General features: G+C 37.0%; 1 protein-coding gene across 1 annotated transcript in view; it reads left to right on the top strand.

Moving 5' to 3' along the window:
* Positions 1 to 20,561, top strand: part of REC114 (REC114 meiotic recombination protein) — a 105,071-nt gene that overhangs the window by 74,011 nt on the left and 10,499 nt on the right. The window contains exon 3 of the mRNA XM_017548066.2: positions 11,030 to 11,113. Coding sequence (XP_017403555.1) covers positions 11,030 to 11,113 — 84 coding nt within the window. The remainder of the gene's footprint in view (positions 1 to 11,029; positions 11,114 to 20,561) is intronic.

The raw sequence follows: 20,561 nt of genomic DNA, 5'->3' as shown, positions 1-20,561 counted from the left end.
GCCCCCGCATAGCCTGCACCCAGGCCACCGCGGAAGCCAGCGCTGCTCACGCGGGAGAAGCTCGAGGAGCTCGAGCGGGCACTGGGCCCACTCGTGAAGGAGCGGCTGCTGAAGGCCCCGGGGCCAGTGGTGGACACCCTGTAGGACTTCTGGGTCACCCTGATGGACATGGTGGAGGCAGGAGTGGAAGCAGGCGAGCTGAACCAGGGAGAGATTCCAGAAGGAGCGGAGAAGCTGCTGCTTGGACCAATTTTTTTTTTTTTAATGTCTTTGTCTGGTTTCGGTATAGGATTGCATTATTTCTTCCTTAAATATTTGGTAGAATTCACCAGTGAAACCCATTTGAATCTGGAGTTTTCTTTGTTGAAAGGCTTTAAACTACACATTACAATTTTTAAGTAGATAATGTATTTCTTTTGAATTCACTTTTGGTATTTTGTGTCATTCAAAACAGTTTTCTACTTCACCTAAGCTGTGAAATATATTTGCATAAAGTTGTAGTATTCTTATCTTTTTAGTGCCTGTGGGACCTGTTGTGCCATCTCCTCTTTTATTCTTGTTGTGAATTTGTGTCCTCTCACTTTTTATTCTTGATCAGTCTAGAGATTTATTAATGTTATTATTTTTTCAAAGATCTATATTTTTGTTTCATTAAATTTTCTGTTTTCTGTTTCATTTACCTAGGCTCTATATTTATTTCCTTCTACTTATTTCTGGTTTAGTTTGCTCCTTCCTAACTTCATACAGTGGAAGCTTATATTATTGATTTTTTTCTAATTTGAGTATTTAAAATTATAAGCTTCCCTTTGAATACTATATTCACTCTATATCCCAACTTTTTACTATGTTGTATTTTCATTTTCATTCAGTTTAAAATATGTTTTATTTTGTGATTTTTTTTTTCTATGGGTAATTTAACATTGTGTTATTTAATTTCTAAATGTTTGGAGATTTCCAAGTTATCTTTATATAATTTTTAAAAATTTAATTCTATTATGACCAGAAAGCCTACTCTATAGTATTTCACTCTTCTTTTAAAAACCTAGTCTATATTATTTCAGCCTTTATAAGGCAAGGTATGCATATGGTATATCTTTATGAATGTTTTATGTGCATTTGAAGATGTATATTCTGCTGCTGATGATAGGAATTCTATGAATGTCAGTTAGATCAAGTTGATTGATTGTGTGAAGCATTCCAAATTCCTAATGATATTCAGTCTACAAGTTTTGTCCATTACTGAAAGAGGAGTTTTGAGGTTTCCAGTTATAATTGTGGATTTATTTCTCAATTATGTCAGTTTTTGCTTCATGTATTTTGAATAGCTGTTACTGGGTACATGTGCATTCAGGATTGTTATGTTTTCTTGATTAATTTAACTCTTTATCACAATGAGATTTTCCTTTTTATCCCTGGTAATGATCCTTGACCTGACATGTTTGTCTGAGATTGATATAGCCATTCCAGTTATCCTATGATTACAGTTTAAATGCCGTATCTTTTTATCTCTTTTTATCTGTGTCTTTACATTAAAAACAAATTTCTTCTAGATAGAATATAGTCTGATCTTGCTTTTAAAATCTATCCTGACAACCTCTTATTTTTATTTAGTGTTTAGGTCATTTGCATTTAATGTGATTTTCTGTGTAAGTTTAAATCTGCCATCTTGTTATTTGTTTTCTGTTTATCACATCTATTTTTTGTTTCTTTTTTCCTCTTTTCCCAATTTCTTTTGGATTCATTTAGTGTTTTTTAGGATTCCATTTCATTTTCACAATTGGTTTATTAGCTACTCCTCCTTTGTCACCACCCACCATGGCTGTTGTAAGGTTTACCATATACATTTTTAACTTATCACAGTTCATATTCAAATATGCCACTTCCTGCATAATGTATGAAACTTACAATAGTGTACTTTCATTTGTCTCCCTTCTTCCCTTGTGCTACTGTTGTCATAGAGAGTATATTTATGAAATACCTTCTTAAACACCCTTTTCTGCTAATTTTATCATCTCTTAAATTTCTGAGTTTGTTTCTATTGACTTGTTTTTCTTGAGGCTATTAGTCATTGTTGCTAGTTTTTCATATATCTAGTACTTTTTGATCAGATGTCAGATATTGTGACTTTTACATTGCTGAGTGCTCACTCTTGTTGTATTCCTTTAAAGAGTACAGAATCTCAAGCAAGTAGTTAAGTTACTTATAATCAATTTGACCCTTTTGAAGCTTATTTTTAATCTCTTTTAAGGTAGATCTAGAGTACCCTTTACTCTAAAGCTGATTTAGCAACACTCCTGATGTATTCTTTTAAAATGCAGATGGGATCTCACTGTGTTGCCCAGGCTAGTCATACAAACTTTTGGCCTCAAGCAATCCTCTCATCTTGGGCTTCCAAAGCACTGGGACTATAGGTGTAAGCCACTGCACCTGGCCCTAATGTAGGTTTTCTACTGAGTGTCCTGTGTATTCAGTGAAGGCTCCCTACTCTAGCTAGTTGTAACTTAAATCTTTCCAGACCTGTGGAATTCTAGGACTGTTTGACTTACACTTCCTGGTGATTCTTATTTTTCCAGAAGTTGTTCTTGCTCAGCTTTACAGTGTTTCATTCTGCATATGTACAGATAGCTATTCAGCCAGAGATTCAAGGAATTCATTTGCAGGTTTCTAAAGCTCTTCTGTATTATCTTCCTCTTTTGAGTACCCTGCCCTGAAAATTGCAGCACTCTGGCCTACCCGACCTCCCACCTCTTCTCAACTCATTGGGATTGCAGGCTCTATTTGGATTTCCATTCTCTGTGCCAAAGTCTGGAAATTAATTTTAGAAAGACTGTCTGATGGTAGGGCTCACCTTATTTGTCCCCCTTTTATCCAATATCACAGCCCTGTAATGTCTGTTTTCTACTGTGTGAAAATAGTTGATTCCGATAGTTTTGTCTAGTTTTCTAGTTGTTTATAATAGGAGTATAAATTTTGACCCTCTTATCCCCTGTTGGTCAGAAATGACATCATAGCTTTTAAATTTTCTCCCATCTCCCCATAAAAATAGACAAGTTTAACAGGGCTGCAAAACCAAAGACCCATGGATAACATCTACAAAAAAACTAGATGACTAGACATTCCTGTGACCTGAGTGGATGGAGCTAAAGCACTGACAGCTTGAAGACCTGTGTGATGTCATATACAGGGGGAAAAAAAAAGAGGAAGGCAGTTCAACTTCTGATATCTTGAGATTACTAAGGCTATATCAAAAGGACACAGGGCTAACTTGAAAAGGTCCTTACTAGCTAGAGAAAGGTAATGGAAAGATCAGTAACTGCAGAGGATTGAAGCAGCAAATATATTTAAATTTGTAAGTTTCAAATGACACTTACGAAAAACACCCTCATCCTAATCTTTGGAGGATACTAGAGAACCACCTCATTATTTTGAAAGCTGGCAAATACAAGAAATGAGGCGAACATTTATCCCACCTTTCCTGTTTTTACCCAGCATAACAAAATAATTGATGAGGCAAAATTCCTCTTTCTAGATGTATTCTAGCTCATAAATAATGAGTGAAAAAATTTTAAAATCACCATTTTGCAACCCCAGATGAATTATTGAGTCTAGGCAGTGATTATCAATGGCTGCTAATATCACAAAAAGAGGAATAAAAAACCATTGTGTACCTACTAGGGAATCACATACCTGTCACTTAGGAAGCAGTCTTATAAAATCTGAGAAAAAAAATCCCACCTGAATCTGCAAGCTTCTTGATCTGACTACCTCTCTTTGAGAACTGTAAGACAGAGGTACATATTAAAACACACCATGGAGATATAAAAACAAAATTTAGTGAGGGGACTCTAGACCAGGGGTTAGCACACAATGCCCATGGGACATATCTGGCCCATTGCCTGTTTTTGTATAGCTTTTGAGCTAAGAATAGTTTTTACATTTTTAAATAGTTGAAAAAATTCGGAAGAAGAATATTTTGTGAGATATGAAAATTCTGTGAAGTTCCAATTGTAGCGTTCATAAAAAAAAGTTTTGTTGGAACACAGCCATGCTCATTTGTTTATGTATTGTCTGTGGCTGCTTTCATGCTACAATGGCAGAGTTGAGTAGGTGCAAGAGTCTGTACAATCTAAAATGCCGAAATATTTACCCACTGGCCCTTAACAGAAAAAAATTTTGTCAATTGCTAATCTAGAGGACTAATGACCCAGTTTCTTTAACAAATTCCAAGAAAAAAGATGAAAGGAAAAATCAGTAAGTCTTAAGAGACATAACAGTCAAGTATCACAGTATGTGGACCTTATTTGGTTCCCTATTCAAAACATAATGTTTAAAAAACCGAGATCATCAGGAAACTGTGAACAGCAACAAAGATATTTGATGATATTATGGAATTGTTAATTTTTAAAGGTGAGATAATGATTTTGTGGTTATATTTTAAGAGGTCCTTAGCTTTTTGGAGATAGATTCTGAAATATTTATAGATATTTGAATTTGCTTCAGAATAATCCAGGGAGTTGGGGGTTATTGAGTGTGGATGTAAGTGAAATAAGATTGGCCATATCATGAAAATTGTGACTGGAAAATGGGTGCTTGATGGCTCCTTATGCTGTTTTACTATTTTCTGTAGCTTTGAATATGTTTGAAAACTAATGGAGTTTAAAATAAATCAGTTATTTCAAAATAAGTTTTAAAAATCAGTTCAAAGGCCATTGAATGCCTCTTTTCTGTGCTTCTGTAGAATCATGGAACTTATCACATTGATTATTGTTGGGCGGTTATTTGTTTGATTTCCCTTATACTCCCAACTCTTTGAAGGCAGGGACCATTTAACTTTGATCCGTAGTGTCAGTTATAGGACCTAGCACATAATCTGGTACATACTTTTGGAACAAATATAGTGGATTTTCATGGCATTATTATGATTTCTAGAGGATAAACATTCTGAAACACTGTAGCCCTTTTTTGCTGACATTATTTATTTACTCCTTTCAAAGAGTCTGTGGTTCAGCATGAAACCAAACCGGTTATATAGCTCTTATAAATCAGGAAAAAAATAACTCCAAAATAAAGTAAGTTATAGAATGGGCATCTTAGTTTGAGCTGTCTCAGTCTGAGACATGATATTGCTTAAGTGTGGAATAGGCACTTAGAAGTAAGGCAGGTATTTCTTCTCCAAGCACAATATTGTATGTTTCTGAATATTGCAGAAATATCCAGATTCAAATCTAAGACCAAAATCTAATCCTCAAACCAGCTATAAATTATTTCCATCTACCTTATTATTCCACTTTTTAGCTTAATAACTTAATTTTTAGCTTAATTACCTAACAGCTGGTTATGATTAGTGAAAATTTAATTTTTGCCTGGGCGTGATAGCATATGCCTGTAATCTCATCACTTTGGGATGCCCAGGCTGGAGGATTGCTTGAGTGCAAGTGTTTGAGACCAGCCTGTACAACATGGTGAGACCCCATCTCTACATAAGATTTTAAAACTAGCGGGGCATGGTGGTGCATGCCTGTGGTCCCAGCTATTCAGGAGGCTGAGGTGGGAGGATTGCTTAGCCCTGGAGATCGAGGCTGGAGTGAGCTGTCATCACACCACTGCACTCCAGCCTTGGCAACAGAGCAAAACCCTGTCTCCAGAAGAAAGAAAATGTAATTTTAAAAATCCCAATCTTTTGCTTTTTTCCCTCTTCACATTTTTGTCTTCATATTTGTAGCAATTCTCTTATCATAGATATGTTTTTCCTGTTTTCAGTGTAATTTGAATCTCACAAACCCTGAGCTCCAGGATAATGAGTCAGAAATACAACCCTGAAGCTTAAGCCAGGGTCTAATGTTTAAATAAATCACCTGGCACCAGAACACCTTCTCACATTCATCAAGAAGACCTTTTGGTATTCTGGGCTTGGGGACAAGGTGGATTCTCAAATGATTAGTCATCAGGTTATTTTTGTAACCTTATTCTCCTATTCTGTTTTCCTCTGAATCAGGGTTTTTATAGCAGGTGTGAACATTTATAATTGTCATTTTCATAAAAATAAAATGCTGTTTTCTTCAAAGCATTTACAAAATCATAACGGGCAGATTTTAAAGCTAATTTACCTAGCTAAATGCCAGTGACACCCTATGATGTTCTTCTGGCTTCCTTGTCCAAACTGATAGGTGAAATCAGAACTGAGAGGGGTCTGAGGGTACCAAAGGAACTAGCTCAATAGCAGAGTCAACAGCAAGGGAAACAGACTGAGTAGGGTTAAGGGCACAGCTAGTTGTTCCCATCATCTTTGGACTTCCGATTGTGTACATTTTATCTCTGCATCCATTTTCTTAGCTACTTTTCTCCCTTCCCTTGATGGCTTCCTTTTTATCTCTATGGCAAGTCTTCATTATGTGTGATAACAGGGTCCACGTAGAGCATGGATGACTACAATTTAGAAATGCACTTCATAATTTACAATGCATGAAAACCAAAGCTTGAGACTCTCTTTATAGGAAGTATAGTGTGGCGCCCCACCTTGGTGTCATGTGGCATTCTGGCCACTGCCCCTCAGGGAGGCTGTGCCAGAACTGGGCAAATGAAGGGATGGGTCAAAGTGTGATAGGAGGAAATTGGGGTGTCAACCACGTGCCAGAAATTGGCCCTTTTTCATTCAACGGACATGCTGCGCACAAAGATGAATATACCCCAGTTCTTGATGTCATGAAGTTTGCATTGAGGTTGGGGATACAAAGAGGACAGGGTAGAGCAACAGCCAGTGATGGCAGGGCACAGCGCCTCCTGCCGCCGGGGTCCATGCAGATTTGACAGCCCTTATTTCTACTCCCTCCCTGTGCATCATCTGACACAGTTGACAAGTTTCTCTGCTGGAAACTCACCCCTCTTAGCTTCCACATCACTCTCTCCTGGACATTCTTTCTTGGTATTGGCTCTTATTCTTGTGTCTGATGGTAAACTGGCATTTCTGAGAGTTCTTCACTCTTTCCCGTCCCACCCAGTGCTATCAATTCTGAACTTCAATTTTTCTACCTCAGCACTTTCCAGGGTTATGACAGACTCTTATCAGTTAACAGTAACTTCCTTTGCCAGTGATTCTTGAACTGTTGGGGGAAGAGTATCCAAAGCACCAGTAACAGAAGCTCCCTGGGTGATTCTGACACATTTCCCCAACCTCTTGGACAGATTCTGTGTCTTATATTTTAACCCTAGCATGGTGGCCAGTTATGGTAGGAGCCCAGTGATGTTAACTGCGTGTTTAAAGGCAGTAAGCACAGCATGCTATGGGAACACAGAGCAGGTCACTTAATTGTGAGAAAGTTAGGAAAAGCTACAGAGAAGCCATCAGTTAAACCAAACTGAATTCTCTAGATGGATAAGCCTTAAAGAAGATTCAAACCGGTGGATTTTCACAGCAAGGCAGATCAGTTATTGAAATTTATGTATAGCAAGCAGTTAGACACGCAGGCTTCTTTACCAGATCTCAGCATTAGGATGAAGGAACTCTTTCTGAGTTTTGAACAAGATTAGTTTAAGTCAAATAAAAGTAAGATATTCTGTATCATTGGACAGATAATAGATTTGTAGTCATCACTGCTCCCAAGAAATGATACTGGTTCTGGCATGAGATAGTCTAATTAATTTTTTAAAATAATCTCAACTTTCATTTTAGATTCAGGGGTACATGTGCAGGTTTGTTACCTGAATATATTGTGTGATGCTGAGGTCTGGGATACAAATGACCCATCACCCAGGTAATAAGCGTAGTATCCAATAGGTAGTCTTTTAATTAATTTTAATAAAGAATTTCATTCATTTATTCACTCAGTAAACTTATTGAAGCACCTTATAGTGTTCAGCACTATAATAGGTGCTATATATTCATTAGTGAGCAAAACAAACTTAGCCCCTGTCCTCATGGGGCTTATGGTCTAGTGAAAAAATAGACATTAAGGAAATCACTACACACACACACACAGACACAATGATAAATGCTATGAGATAAAGTAAAATGTTAAGGGAAAGAACAACAGGGTCACCCAGTTGAGATTAGGTAAGAATTGAACAATGATCAGAGGTTAATTAGGCAAAAAAATTAGGGGGGAAGAGGCAGAGAGAAGACAAGGGCAAAATGGTTTGAATAAATTGATGAAGAGCCATGAACTGGCTCAACTAAGAGCTGCTGTTGAGGAAGAAGGGCACACCCCTTCTCAGGTCCTGCTTTTGCCTCTTCCCTGATAGGAGTGGATATCCCCCATCAACTCCAGTGGCAGTGGTCTCCTTGCAGGTTCCCAGACAGGCTATGCTGTTTCATGCCTTTTAAAACAATTGTGGTAAAAACATGAGATGTACCCTCATTTTAAGTGTTCAGTGCAGTATTGTTAACTATAAGCACAATGTTGTCCAGCACAAATTTAAGCATTATACATAACAGAAATTAAGCATTAAGCATAACATTAAGCAATAATGTTGTCCAGCACAAATGTTTGCACAAATTTTCTCACAGACATGCATAAGAAGCTTACACAGTTCAAAAATCAGAGCAATGTAAAAAGGCATAAAGCCTTTAGAATACCCTTGCATTCTCACCCTTGCCCCATCTGCACCATTCGCCAAATGCTTCCCCTTCTCTCCCTGCAGATAACATTATTATTATTAGCCTTTTGTGTATCAGTCCTCCAGTTCTTTATGTAAAGAATATACATTGTTATGTTCTCTCTCTTACTCACATGATGGACATTGTTATGTGGCTTGCTTTTTGCGTAACAAAACCTGTTAAGAGTTCAGTTTATATAGAGCTGCACTGTCCAAGAAGGTCAGTACGAGTCATATGTGGCTGCGGAGCACTTGAAATGTGGCAAATGCAACTAAAAATGGAATTTTAAATTTTTAGATTTTAAAAAATGAAAGCAGTGAAAAATATTTTCCTATTAATCTTAATTTTATTGTTTTAGTGGAACTACATTTCACTTTAACCACTGAAAATCCAATATCCAAATTAAGATGTGGTGTAAGTGTAAAACACACACTGGATTTCAAATACAGTTTAAAAAAATGGAAACTCTCATTAATGTTTTACATTGTTTACATGTATTCATCAGTTTGTTCAATTTTTTTATACAGTTGGTTAAATAAAGTATTAAATCAATTCTGCCAATTGCATACATGGCTCAAATTCTATTTCTACTGGACAGTGCTGATATATAACATTTACTACTTTTTACACCTGTATGGTATTCCATTGTATAGTGTACCACAGTTTACTTAACCAGTCCACCTTCAATGCATACATACAGTTGTTTCCAGTCTTCTGTTAAAAATAAAACAACAAATGCAGAAATGCTTACCCTTCTCCATACATCACTTCACACATATGCAGGTTGATCTGTAAAATCAATTCCTGGCATTGTTTGCTGGGTGCCAATGTAAATACATTTGTAATTTTGATATTACCAAATTGCCCTCAATAAGCATTGTAGCAATTTGCACTTTCACCGGCAATGTGTGTGAGTGCCCGTTCCTCATATTGCCACTTGAAACTACAATTAACTGTATTTTTGCATATAATAATCAACACATTTCTTTTTGCTAATTCTGAGGATTTTAAGGAGAAATTATAAATGGTTTGCCTAACTTCTTTTTCCATTTGGAAAAAAAAATCTCCTACTGATAAAATGCTTAGAATTAGCATTTCAGGGCTGGGTGCAGTGGCTCACGCCTGTAATCCCAGCACTTTGGGAGGCCGAGATGAGTAGATCAGGAGGTCAGGAGTTTGAGACTCGCCTGGCCAACATAGTGAAACCCTGTCTCTACAGAAAATACCAAAAGTTAGCCGGGCATGGTGGCAGGCGCCTATAATCCCAGCTACTTGGGAGGCTGAGGCAGGGGAATTGCTTGAACCCGGGAGGCGGAGGTTACAGTGAGCTGAGATTGTGCCATTGCACTCTAGCCTGAGAAAAAGTGGGGGATTTTTTCTAAAAAAAAAAAAAAAAATAGTAGTTTTTTTTTTTTTTTTTTTTTTTTTTTAGTGGAAGCATTAAAGAATTAACCCTCATTGTTTCCCAGTATGTAAGTTTCTATGAAAGTTGCAACTTTCACCATACTGAGATTTAGGAAGAGGGTTCAAATGGATAAGGGACTACATTTTCTTCTGTTTCTTAAGAGTTGGGGATTTCCCAAATTACTCCAGTAGCCTTCCCTGTCTGTGGTGGACTAACATTTCAGGGTAGAAAGGCAGTTTGCATACAGTTTTTGCATATTGTCTGTTAATCTCCTGAATTAGTTTTACTGTATGCTAAACATATTCTAACTTAATGGGTTGCTTAACTGAAGAAACCCACTAACAACATAATTGAAGCCTAAGAGCTCTGATAATCAGATAGTTCATTCCACTGACTTTATTAGTAAATGGCAGAGCAAGTTTGTCTTTTCACTTTATGGATCCAATTGTTGTCCCTCTTTTGAGACTTGTGTGCCCTCTACTGCCCTCTTTGCCTTTTTGTTTGTTTGATTTTGTTTTAGATGGAAATGAGGAAGTAAACATTCAGTATCCAAAAGCAAACTGCTTTAAATTTTCCATTCATAGGAATCTGAAAATAAGGTTCTTCTAAAGATAAATCTTACTATGTAGTTAGGGATGTGCCAGATAAGTTAATAAATTAGTATAATGAAACCCTTGATTTGGGGGAACATAAAATAATATTTTGCCAAACCCTAGAGGCATAGAAATGTACTTTATATCAAATATAACTATGGACACTTAACTATCGTTTGTGTTGTATTGATTTTCAACATAAAAAGATTAAGAAAAAAGGTGTCTTTATGTTCCCCATGCAGGAAGAGCACCAGGATATTGAGGACTTAGTATAAGGATCATCCTTGGCCACTGGTTGTATTGAGTCATTGCTACTATGTTCAAATTACACAATAAGTAAATATACAACTTTCTAACAGGAAGCAGCTGCAACCATAGCTATTCTTTGTATTTCTTTTTGCTTCTGTTGCTAATTTTTGCCTAATTATTTTGTTTCAGGAAGGATTTTCACTCATTGGCAGCAAAGACTGGTTGAAGATTGTAAGACGTGTGGATTGTCTGTTGTTTGGAACAACGATAAAGGCAAGATTTAAGCTAATGATCATATTCTTCTCATCTTTTATGTGTGTATGTTGGGAGGCGTTTGGGAGCGTCTCTTGGTAGGTGACATGTACTGGGAAGAATACAAATGTTTAAAAGAGGTTTTTACTCTGAGCAAAACATGAAACAAGGTCTGTAGAGAGGCAGAAGCCTCATTAGCAGGAGGACATTGCTAAGGAGTCAGGCTTTGATGGATTTGGCAGTGTGCATCTGATGGAGCTATGCAGCCATTCTCTAGCCCCCAAGCACAAATTGGGAGGAAGTGGAATACATCATTTGTCTTGCTTTTTGGATGTTTAAAAAGGTGTATATTTCCAAATGATTCAGTGAATATGTATTTTCTTTTTAATATTAAAAAATAAAATTTCCTTTTATTTTCTTTCTAGCTGTATTAAGTATAAAGAATGATCCTCATCAAAGAAACATACAGATTAATCACCTGGATCATTTTCCTTCAAAAATAACTATGAAAAACAATCTGTTAACATTCACTGAGTAGATACTATTGAAATTTCGGTGAAAGATACTAATTTTTGAGGGACTCAGACTCTGAGAGTTAGGTGATTATCTAGTGGAGGGGATTTAACCTGGGGTACACAGACCCCAAAGAGTCTCCATAGAATTCAGAGGATTCATGAACTTGCGTGGATTTTCACTGACCTCTAATTGAAATTTATCATTTCCTTCCACTATGAATGTAGGCCAGCAGACCACAGTAGTTTTAGACCTTCTCACCAGTGGAAATCACAGATACTTTCATATCACATTTCAGTTATTTCTGACATCTCAAATGTTTATGCTCATTACTACCTCAAAATTAATGTGCGTACTAGTCCTCCTACTAGATCTTTATTAAATAAATTAATAAAGAAGCATATATATTGTTAATTTACAAATTAGTAGCTTAATATTGTAATAAACTAACTCAGTATAATTGGTTTCCTTTGTAAACTCGTATATTTTGTGTGATTAAAAACATTGTTCTGAGAAGGGGTCTACTGGCTTATCACATTGCCACAGGAGTCTGGAGCACACACTCCAAAATGTTGAAGAACCCCCGTTTTGTTTCCCATATAAGGAAAGTGACTTAAGCCAATAGCCCAGGTTATGATTAGCATCAGCAAACCAGGCTGCCCTTTGATCTCTGGACTCAGCTCCAGACTATGTCATACTGAATGAATGTATAGATCTCTGAAAAAGTTATACCATGCTATATGTTTGATATTTGAGTTTTAAATTTTTCTAAATATACAATATCATTAAAATTTTAAACTACAAAGCAAAATAAAAATCAACCATAATTTGACCACTCAAAAAATAAGCAGTATTAATATTCTCAAGGTCTTACTAAGCATATATATGATATCAATTATATTGTGTTCAGATGAACCAGATTTCTTTTTTTCACTTAGAAGGAAATGTAGGCCAGGCATGGTGGCTCACACCTGTAATCCCAGCACTTTGGGAGGCCAAGAAGGGTGGATCACCTGAGGTCAGGAGTTCGAGACCAACCTGGCCAACGTGATGAAACCCCGTCTCTACTAAGAACACCAAAATTAGCTGGGTGTAATTGGTGGGTGCCTGTAATCCCAGCTACTCAGGAGGCTGAGGAGAGACTCTCTTGAACCTGGGAGGCAGAGGTTACATTGAGCCAAGGTTGCGCCACTGCACTCCAACCTGGGTGACAGAGCACGAGACTGTCTCAAACAACAACAACAACCACCAGAATCTAGAAACAGGCAGTTGCTAGCATCCTCCAGCAACTCAACAGTATCCAGGTCTTGGCATCTCTGTAATTCTCCTGGCTCTCCCTCTCAGGTGCAGAATGGCCGTTGCAGCTCTGCTGTATTTTCATTGAAGGGTCAGCATCACCTGGCCCTTTTATAAGGAAAGCATCCACTTTCCTACACAGCTCTCCACCATCCACAGCCCCTAGAAGATGCCTGCTTATGTGTCATGGACCAGTGTAATATGCCTGTCCCAAACTGCAAAGATTAGGAAAATGAGTGTTTGATGTTTCTAGCCCCTCTTGTGGATTGGCTTGTGCTAATTGACAGTGTCCACTATATAGATAATTTATAAAATGGGGATTGTAGTACTTTGTATCCTGCTCTTTTGTCGTGTTACATATCAGGAACATTATACCAAGTCATTAGATAGTCTCTGAAAACAATCTTAATGACTCAGTAGCATGTTATTGTTTGGAGGCACTAGGGTTTAACTCGCGGCTAATTTTTCACTATTACAAAAATGTTCTGATTCTTGTAAGGATTTTTTTACAGGGTTCTTGAGGTAGAAGTCCTAGAAGTATAAACTTTTTTTTTTTTTTTTTTTTTTAATAAATTTGCCTCTTGATAGGTTGTCCCTGCTTCTGCTGTACTGGCAATGTGTAAGAATGTTCATTTATCCAAATCCTCTCCAACATGGTGATACAATTTAAATTCAAAAACTAGTTTCTAATTTGACAGGCAGAAATGAGCATATTCCTTTAATATGCATTTCTTGTGCATATAAAACTGATGGGGATGGTAATGTGACATTTGTATTTCTTCTGTGAGTCACCTGTCTACATTTTTTGCCTAGTTTTTCTCTTCTTCAAACTCTATATATAATTTCTGTAGTTATATAGTTTTGTATATTTGCGTGTATATCATATGTATAGATTTTTTAAACATTTAAGGCTAGGAACCATTTGCCTGTTGTCGTTGTAAATGGTATCTTTTATCCCAAATATATTTCCAGCTAGTTATTATTGGATTTTTTTTCTGAATTTAAATTTAACCTCCTTACTAAACTTATATTAACTCTGTTTATTCGTTTTTAATTTCTAGGAAGTGTTTTACAATTTACAAACAATTATATTTCTTTCCAGTGATTTTATTACTTTCCCCACCTTACTGAATTGTCTAGATCTCCCAGCTCCCAGAACACCGTAATCATAGGGTTATAGTAGCCTTGATATCTTCTTGAGTTGCATGGAAGTAGTGTTTAGACATTAAGTCCATCTCTGGCTGTTAACTGGATTTTTTTTTTTTTTTTGGGGGGGATAGAATCTCACTCTGTTGCCCAGGCTGGAGTGTGGTGTTGTGATCTCCACTTGCTGCAGCCTCGACCTTCAGGGCTCAAGCAATCCTCCTGCCCCATCCTCCTGAGTAGGTAGAACCAGAACCACCATGCCTAGCTCATGGTCGGATATTCTTTATCATGTAAGGAAGATACCCTTTCAGTTGTAGTTTATTTAATACCTTTATCAGGATTACATACCAAATTTTATCAAATGCTTTTTGACAAGTATTAAGATCATGGGTTTTTTTCCTCCTTTGATCTATTGATTTGATGTAATATGTTGACATTGAACCAACAGATTCTTCTTTTGCCCTACCTGGCAAAGAGTATCTTTGGTGCTTCTTGCCTTAAACTTTCTAAGTATTATGCCAAAACACTATTATTTAATTGACAAGTGAAAGAAGTAAAATTTTCACTCCTTTTATAGTAATTTAATATAATAAATTCTGTGAGTAGTAAACATTATATTTCTTTTCTCTCTGAGCTAAAATAAGTAGGTTGAATAAATTCTGCCTACTTATAAGGTAGGCTTCCCTTTTTCCAGCAATACTGATCAAACAGGTTCTGGCTAATGGGCTAACAGTAGACAAATAATTCCTTATCTTAAGGGCATTTTGGCCCAAAGAAGTTAACCCAAACAACCACTGTCCTCTTTACATCTCCCACTGGGAGTGAGAAGTAAAAAGGACAGTGGTTGTTTAAAAAATCATTTTTAAATGATTTAGTCTTGTCAAGGCTTTGAGTATTGCCTTTTAGTTTCAAAGCAAGGAGTCAAATAAAATGCTGAAGTACCTTCTCTGGCTAAGACCGTTTTCTGTACTTTCTCCCACATTTTCTGTAGTAGAGGAATTCACAATTAGTGGTGGGGAAAACTGCTTCAGTTGGGGTCTTAGTGGTAAAGGACAATTTCTTACAGATCTGGGTGATTAATCCAAAACTAGTGGGAAAACCCACTGGGTTTGTGTGAGGCCTCTAGTGTCTCCTTGTCTCTTTCTATGTTGTGGTAACTGGACTCCAGGGCATGATGAGGCCTTGGGACACCTGCTGTGGAGCCTGTAGCCTAAGCCTCTCTGTATGGGGATGGTGTGCATACCTGTGAGCCAGCATTTAGTAGGCTTAACCCCTTTTAGAAAGTGAAGCCTTGATTTTCTTGTCAGTATACATGGACAAGTGAAAAGAGATGAGCACTTATCCTTAAATTTGTTTCCTTGAGTCTGTACAAGGGAATTTTTTATTAGTTGTTACAACGTGAAATTAAGTATTCTGAAGGGGTAGGTACAACTTTACATGTAAGCCACCACTTAAGATACAGTAATTATGAGCCCATCTTCTTAGGTGATAGAAACTAGAGACTGAATATTTGGGGAAATTCTTGATTGTTGGTATACTTGAGAACTTTTCACTTCACAGCAAGGAGCTCTTTCTGACTTTTAATTATGGCATAAAAATAAATCTCATCAAGACTTTCAATCTTTAGCGGTCCCTCTGGTTAACCCAGTGGAAAGTTTTCCATTATGGTAACCTATGGCATTGAGGATATAGGATGGAGATACAACTGTTTTTCCGATTTTTCCTGATGTAACTGGGTTTTATCTTGGATCCACACGCATTGAAGTGATATTTCTGGCTTTAGATGGTAAGCTCAAATTCTGAAAATGTTATAGAAGCAAACATGGAACAAGACTTCAGTTAGGCCATTAGACATATAACTGACTCTGTTGCTTTTTCGGAATTACATTCCAAAGCAACCCTAACTATCTAAACTGATTCTTATATACATTCACATATAGATACCTCTAGACTTATGTAATTGGTCTCAGATTTTTGCCCTACTTGTATGCTTAGTGTCTGCTTATGCATAGCTTTTTTAAGCTAGCTATGAAGTACAGTTGCTGATGTGACTGTCAAAAGGTTAGATAACTGCAGAATCCTAGTAGCTTATGTAAGAGTACTTCATATAGATGTCTTCATATAGAATCTGTTGGAAACAGCTAAATAACTGTAAACAAAAAATCAGCTTAATTTTACCAAAGAAGGTTCATATTATTATTATAGACTGAACCTATAGGTCTCTTACCAGTTCTTTTCCCTTCCTCTGGGAAGGTTAGCTTTCAGTGACTGTTAATAATTTCAGGATTATCCATCCAAGAGGAAAATGGCAAAGGGCATGAATAGGTAATACACAAAAGAAAAAATACAAATGACCAATAAGCATAAGAAAGATACTCGATCTCACTTGTAATCAAAGAAATGAAATTTAAAGAAAAAACTATGTTAACCTAATATGTTGTCAAAAATTTTCAAAAAGAATCTTCAGTATTGGAGGTAAATGGGCACATAGATTCTTGGTGGGAGTAAATCAGCCCTGTCTTGCCACAGTGGGGGAGTTAGGCGTTATGTACCAAAATATGAATTACACACATCCTTTGACCCGGCAAGTCTGCTTTTAGGCATGTATGCACACATATGTATGTATAAGAGTGCTTATCAAAGCTTTGTGGTTTATAATAGGAACAAAGGCTGGAAATAACCTAAATATTCATCCATAGGGGGCCAGTTAAATAAAGGAATACTCTTCAGCCATTGAAAGTAGTGAAGTATACTTTTATTTTTATGTATTTGTTGTTAAATTAAAAATTAGGTTATAGAACAGTAATGTATTTTATATACATACACACACATAATATATAACCTATAAAAATATATTTACCAGTGAACTCATTTTCAACAAAAGTGTCAAGAACATACCCTGAGGGAAAAGACAGTTTCTTCAATAAAGGATTCTGGGAAACTGATATCTATATGCAGAAGGATGAAACTTCTAGACCCTTATCTTTCACCGTATACAAAAATCAAATCAAAATGGATTAAGTACTTAAATTGAAGACCTCAAAGTATGAAAACTACTACAAGAAAACATTGGGGAACCTCTCCAGGACGTTGGTCTGGGCAAAAATTTCTTGAGTAATATACCACAAATGAAGACAACCAAAGCAAAAATGGACAAATGGGATCACTTTAAGTTAAAAGCTTCTGCACAGCAAAGGAAACAATCAACCAAGTGAAGAGACAACCCACAGAATGGGAGAAAATATTTGCAAACTACCCATATAACAAGGATAACCAGATAACCAGAATTTATAAGGAGCTCGGGAAAAAAAAATCTGATTTACAAATGGACAAAAGGGGGGTGGGTGGGGAGGTTGGGGAGGGATAACATGGGGAGAAAAAATGCCAGATGTAGGTGACGGGGGTGGGTGGGGGATGGAGGCAACAAACCACATTGCCATTTGTGTACCTGTGTAACAATTCTGCATGATCTGCACATGTACCCCAGAACCTAAAGTACAATAAAAAAGAAATGGGCAAAATATTTGAATAGACACTTCTCAAAAGCACACAAATGGCAAACAGGTATACGAAAAGGTGCTCAAAATCACTGATCATCAGAGAAATGCAAATCACAACTGCAATGAGATACCAATTCACTCCAGTTAAATGGCTTTTATCTAAAAGACAGGCAATAACAAATGCAGGAGAGTATGTGGCAAAAAGGGGACCCTCGTACACGGTGGGTGGGAATGTAAATTAGTGCAACCATTATGGAGAACAGTTTGGAGGTTCCTCAGAAAACTAAAAATAGAGCTACCATATGATCCAGCAATACTATTGCTGGATATATACCCAAGAGAAAGGAAATCATTATATCAGGATATCTGCACCACCATGTTTGTTGTAGCACTATTCATTGTAGCCAAGATTTGGAAGCAACTTAAGTGTTCTTCAGAAGATAAATGGATAATGAAATTGTACTTATACACAATGGAGTACTATTCGGCTATAAAAAAGAATGAGATGCTGGGATGATTGGCTAGCCATATGCAGAAAATTGAAACTGGACCCCATCCTCACACCATATACAAAAATTAACTTAAGATGGATTAAAGACTTAAATGTAAAACCAAAAACATAAAAATCCTGGAAGACAACCTAGGCAATACCATTCAGGACATAGGCACAGGCAAAGATTTCATGACAAAGATGCCAAAAGTAGTTGCAACAAAAGCAAAAGTTGACAAATAGGATCTAATTAAACCAAAAAGCTATTCACAGCAAAAGAAACTCAACAAAGTAAACAGAAAACCTACAGGAGAAAATTTTTGCAGACTATGCATATGACAAAAGTCTAATATACAGCATCTATGAGGAACTCAAATTTACAAGAAAAAATCTCCATAAGAAAGTGAGAAAAGGACATGAGTAGACACTTTGTAAAAGTAAGACATACATGCAGCCACCAATTATATGAAAAAAGCTCAATATTACTGATCATTAGAGAAATGCAAATCAAAACCAGTGAGATACCACCTCACACCAGTCAGAAGGACTATTACTAAAAAGTTGAAAAATAACAGATGCTGGCGGGTTGTGCATGTATACTGTTGGTGGGAGGGTAAATTAGGTCAGCCATTGTGGAAGACACTGTGGCAATTCCTCAAAGACCTAAAACAAATACCATCTGACCTAGCAATCCCATTAGTTGGTATATACTCAAAGGAATAGAAATAATTCTATAATAAAGACACATGCACATGCATGTTCTTTGCAGCACTGTTCACAATAACAAAGACATGGAATCAACCTAGATGCCCATCATCAAGGATGGACTGGAAAAAGAAAATGTGGTACATACACACCACAGAGTACTATGCAGCCGTAAAAAGAACAAGATCATGTCTTTTGCAGTGACATAGATGGAGGTAGAGGCCATTATCCTTAGCAAACTAACACAGAACAGAAAACCAAACACCACAAGTTCTTACAAGTGGAAGCTTAATGATGAGAACACCTAAATACATAGGGGGAACAACAACACACACTGGGGCCTTTTGGAGGGTAGAGGATGGGAGGAAGGAGAAGATCAGGAAAAATAATGAATGGGTACTAGGCTTAATACGTGAGTGATACGGTAATCGTATGATGAACTCCTGTGACGTAAGTTTACCTATGTAACAAACCTGCACTTGTGTCCTTGAACTTATAAGTTTAAAAAAAAAAAACCATGAGATCTTGTCATTTGCAACAACATGGATGGAACTGGAGGTCATTATGTTAAATGAAATAAACCAGGCACAGAAAGACAAACATCACATATTCTCAGTTATTTGCGGGATCTAAAAATCAAAACAATTGAACTCGTGGAGATAAAGAGTAGGAGGATGGTGGCCAGGGGCTGGGAAGGGTAGTAGGGGTGGTGGGATGGTTAATGGGTCCAAAAAAAAAAAAAAAAATGAACGAACAGGAACTAGTATTCGATAGCACAACAGGATGACAATAATGAAAGTAATTTAATTGTACATTTTTAATTCAGAGTATAATTGGATTGTTTGTAACAAAAAGGATAAGTGCTTGAGGGAATGGATACCCCATTTTCCATGATGTGATTATTACTCATTGCATGCCTGTATCAGAAACATCTCATGTACCTTATAAATATATACACCTATTGTGAACAGTGCCACAATAAACGTGTGTATGTTTCTTTATGGTAGAATGATTTATAATCCTTTGTGTGTATACTCAGTAATGGGATTGCTGGGTCAAACGGTATTTCTAGTTGTAGATTCTTGAGGAATCACCACACTGTCTTCCACAATGGTTGAACTAATTTACACTCCCACCAACAGTGTAAAAGTGTTCCTATTTCTCCACATCCTCTCCAGCACCTGATGATTCCTGACTGTTTAATGATCATCATTCTAACTGGCATGAGGTGGTAATCTCAATGTGGCTTTGATTTGCATTTCTCTAATGACCAGTGATGATTAGCTTTTTTTTCATGTTGGCTGCATAAATGTCTTCTTTTGAGAAGTGTCTGTTCATATCCCTTACCCGCTTTTTGATAGGATTGTTTTTTTCTTGTAAATTTGCTTAAGTTCTTTGTAGATTCAGGATATTAGCCCTTTGTCAGACAGATAGATTGCAAAAATGTTCTCCCATTCTGTTCACAATAGTGAAGTTGGAACCAACCCAAATGCCCATCAAAGATAGACTGGACAAAGAAAATGTGGCACATATACCATGGAATACTATGCATCCATAAAAAAGGATAAGTTCATGTCCTCTGCAGGGACATGGATGAAGCTGGAAACCATCGTTCTCAGCAAACTAACACAAAAACAGAAAACCAAACACCACGTTCTCACTCATAAGTGGGAGTTGAACGATGAGAACACATGGACACAGGAAAGGGAACACCATACACCGGGAACCTGTCAGGGAGTGGGGGCTAGGGGAGGGATAGCATTAGGAGAAATACCTAGTGTAGATGACGAGTTGATGGGTGCAGCAAACCACCATGGCA

Source organism: Cebus imitator, unplaced genomic scaffold (genome assembly GCF_001604975.1).
Source record: "Cebus imitator isolate Cc_AM_T3 unplaced genomic scaffold, Cebus_imitator-1.0 Scaffold203, whole genome shotgun sequence".
Taxonomy (NCBI): Eukaryota; Metazoa; Chordata; class Mammalia; order Primates; family Cebidae; genus Cebus; species Cebus imitator.
This window is presented reverse-complemented; position numbering and strand designations above follow the sequence as displayed.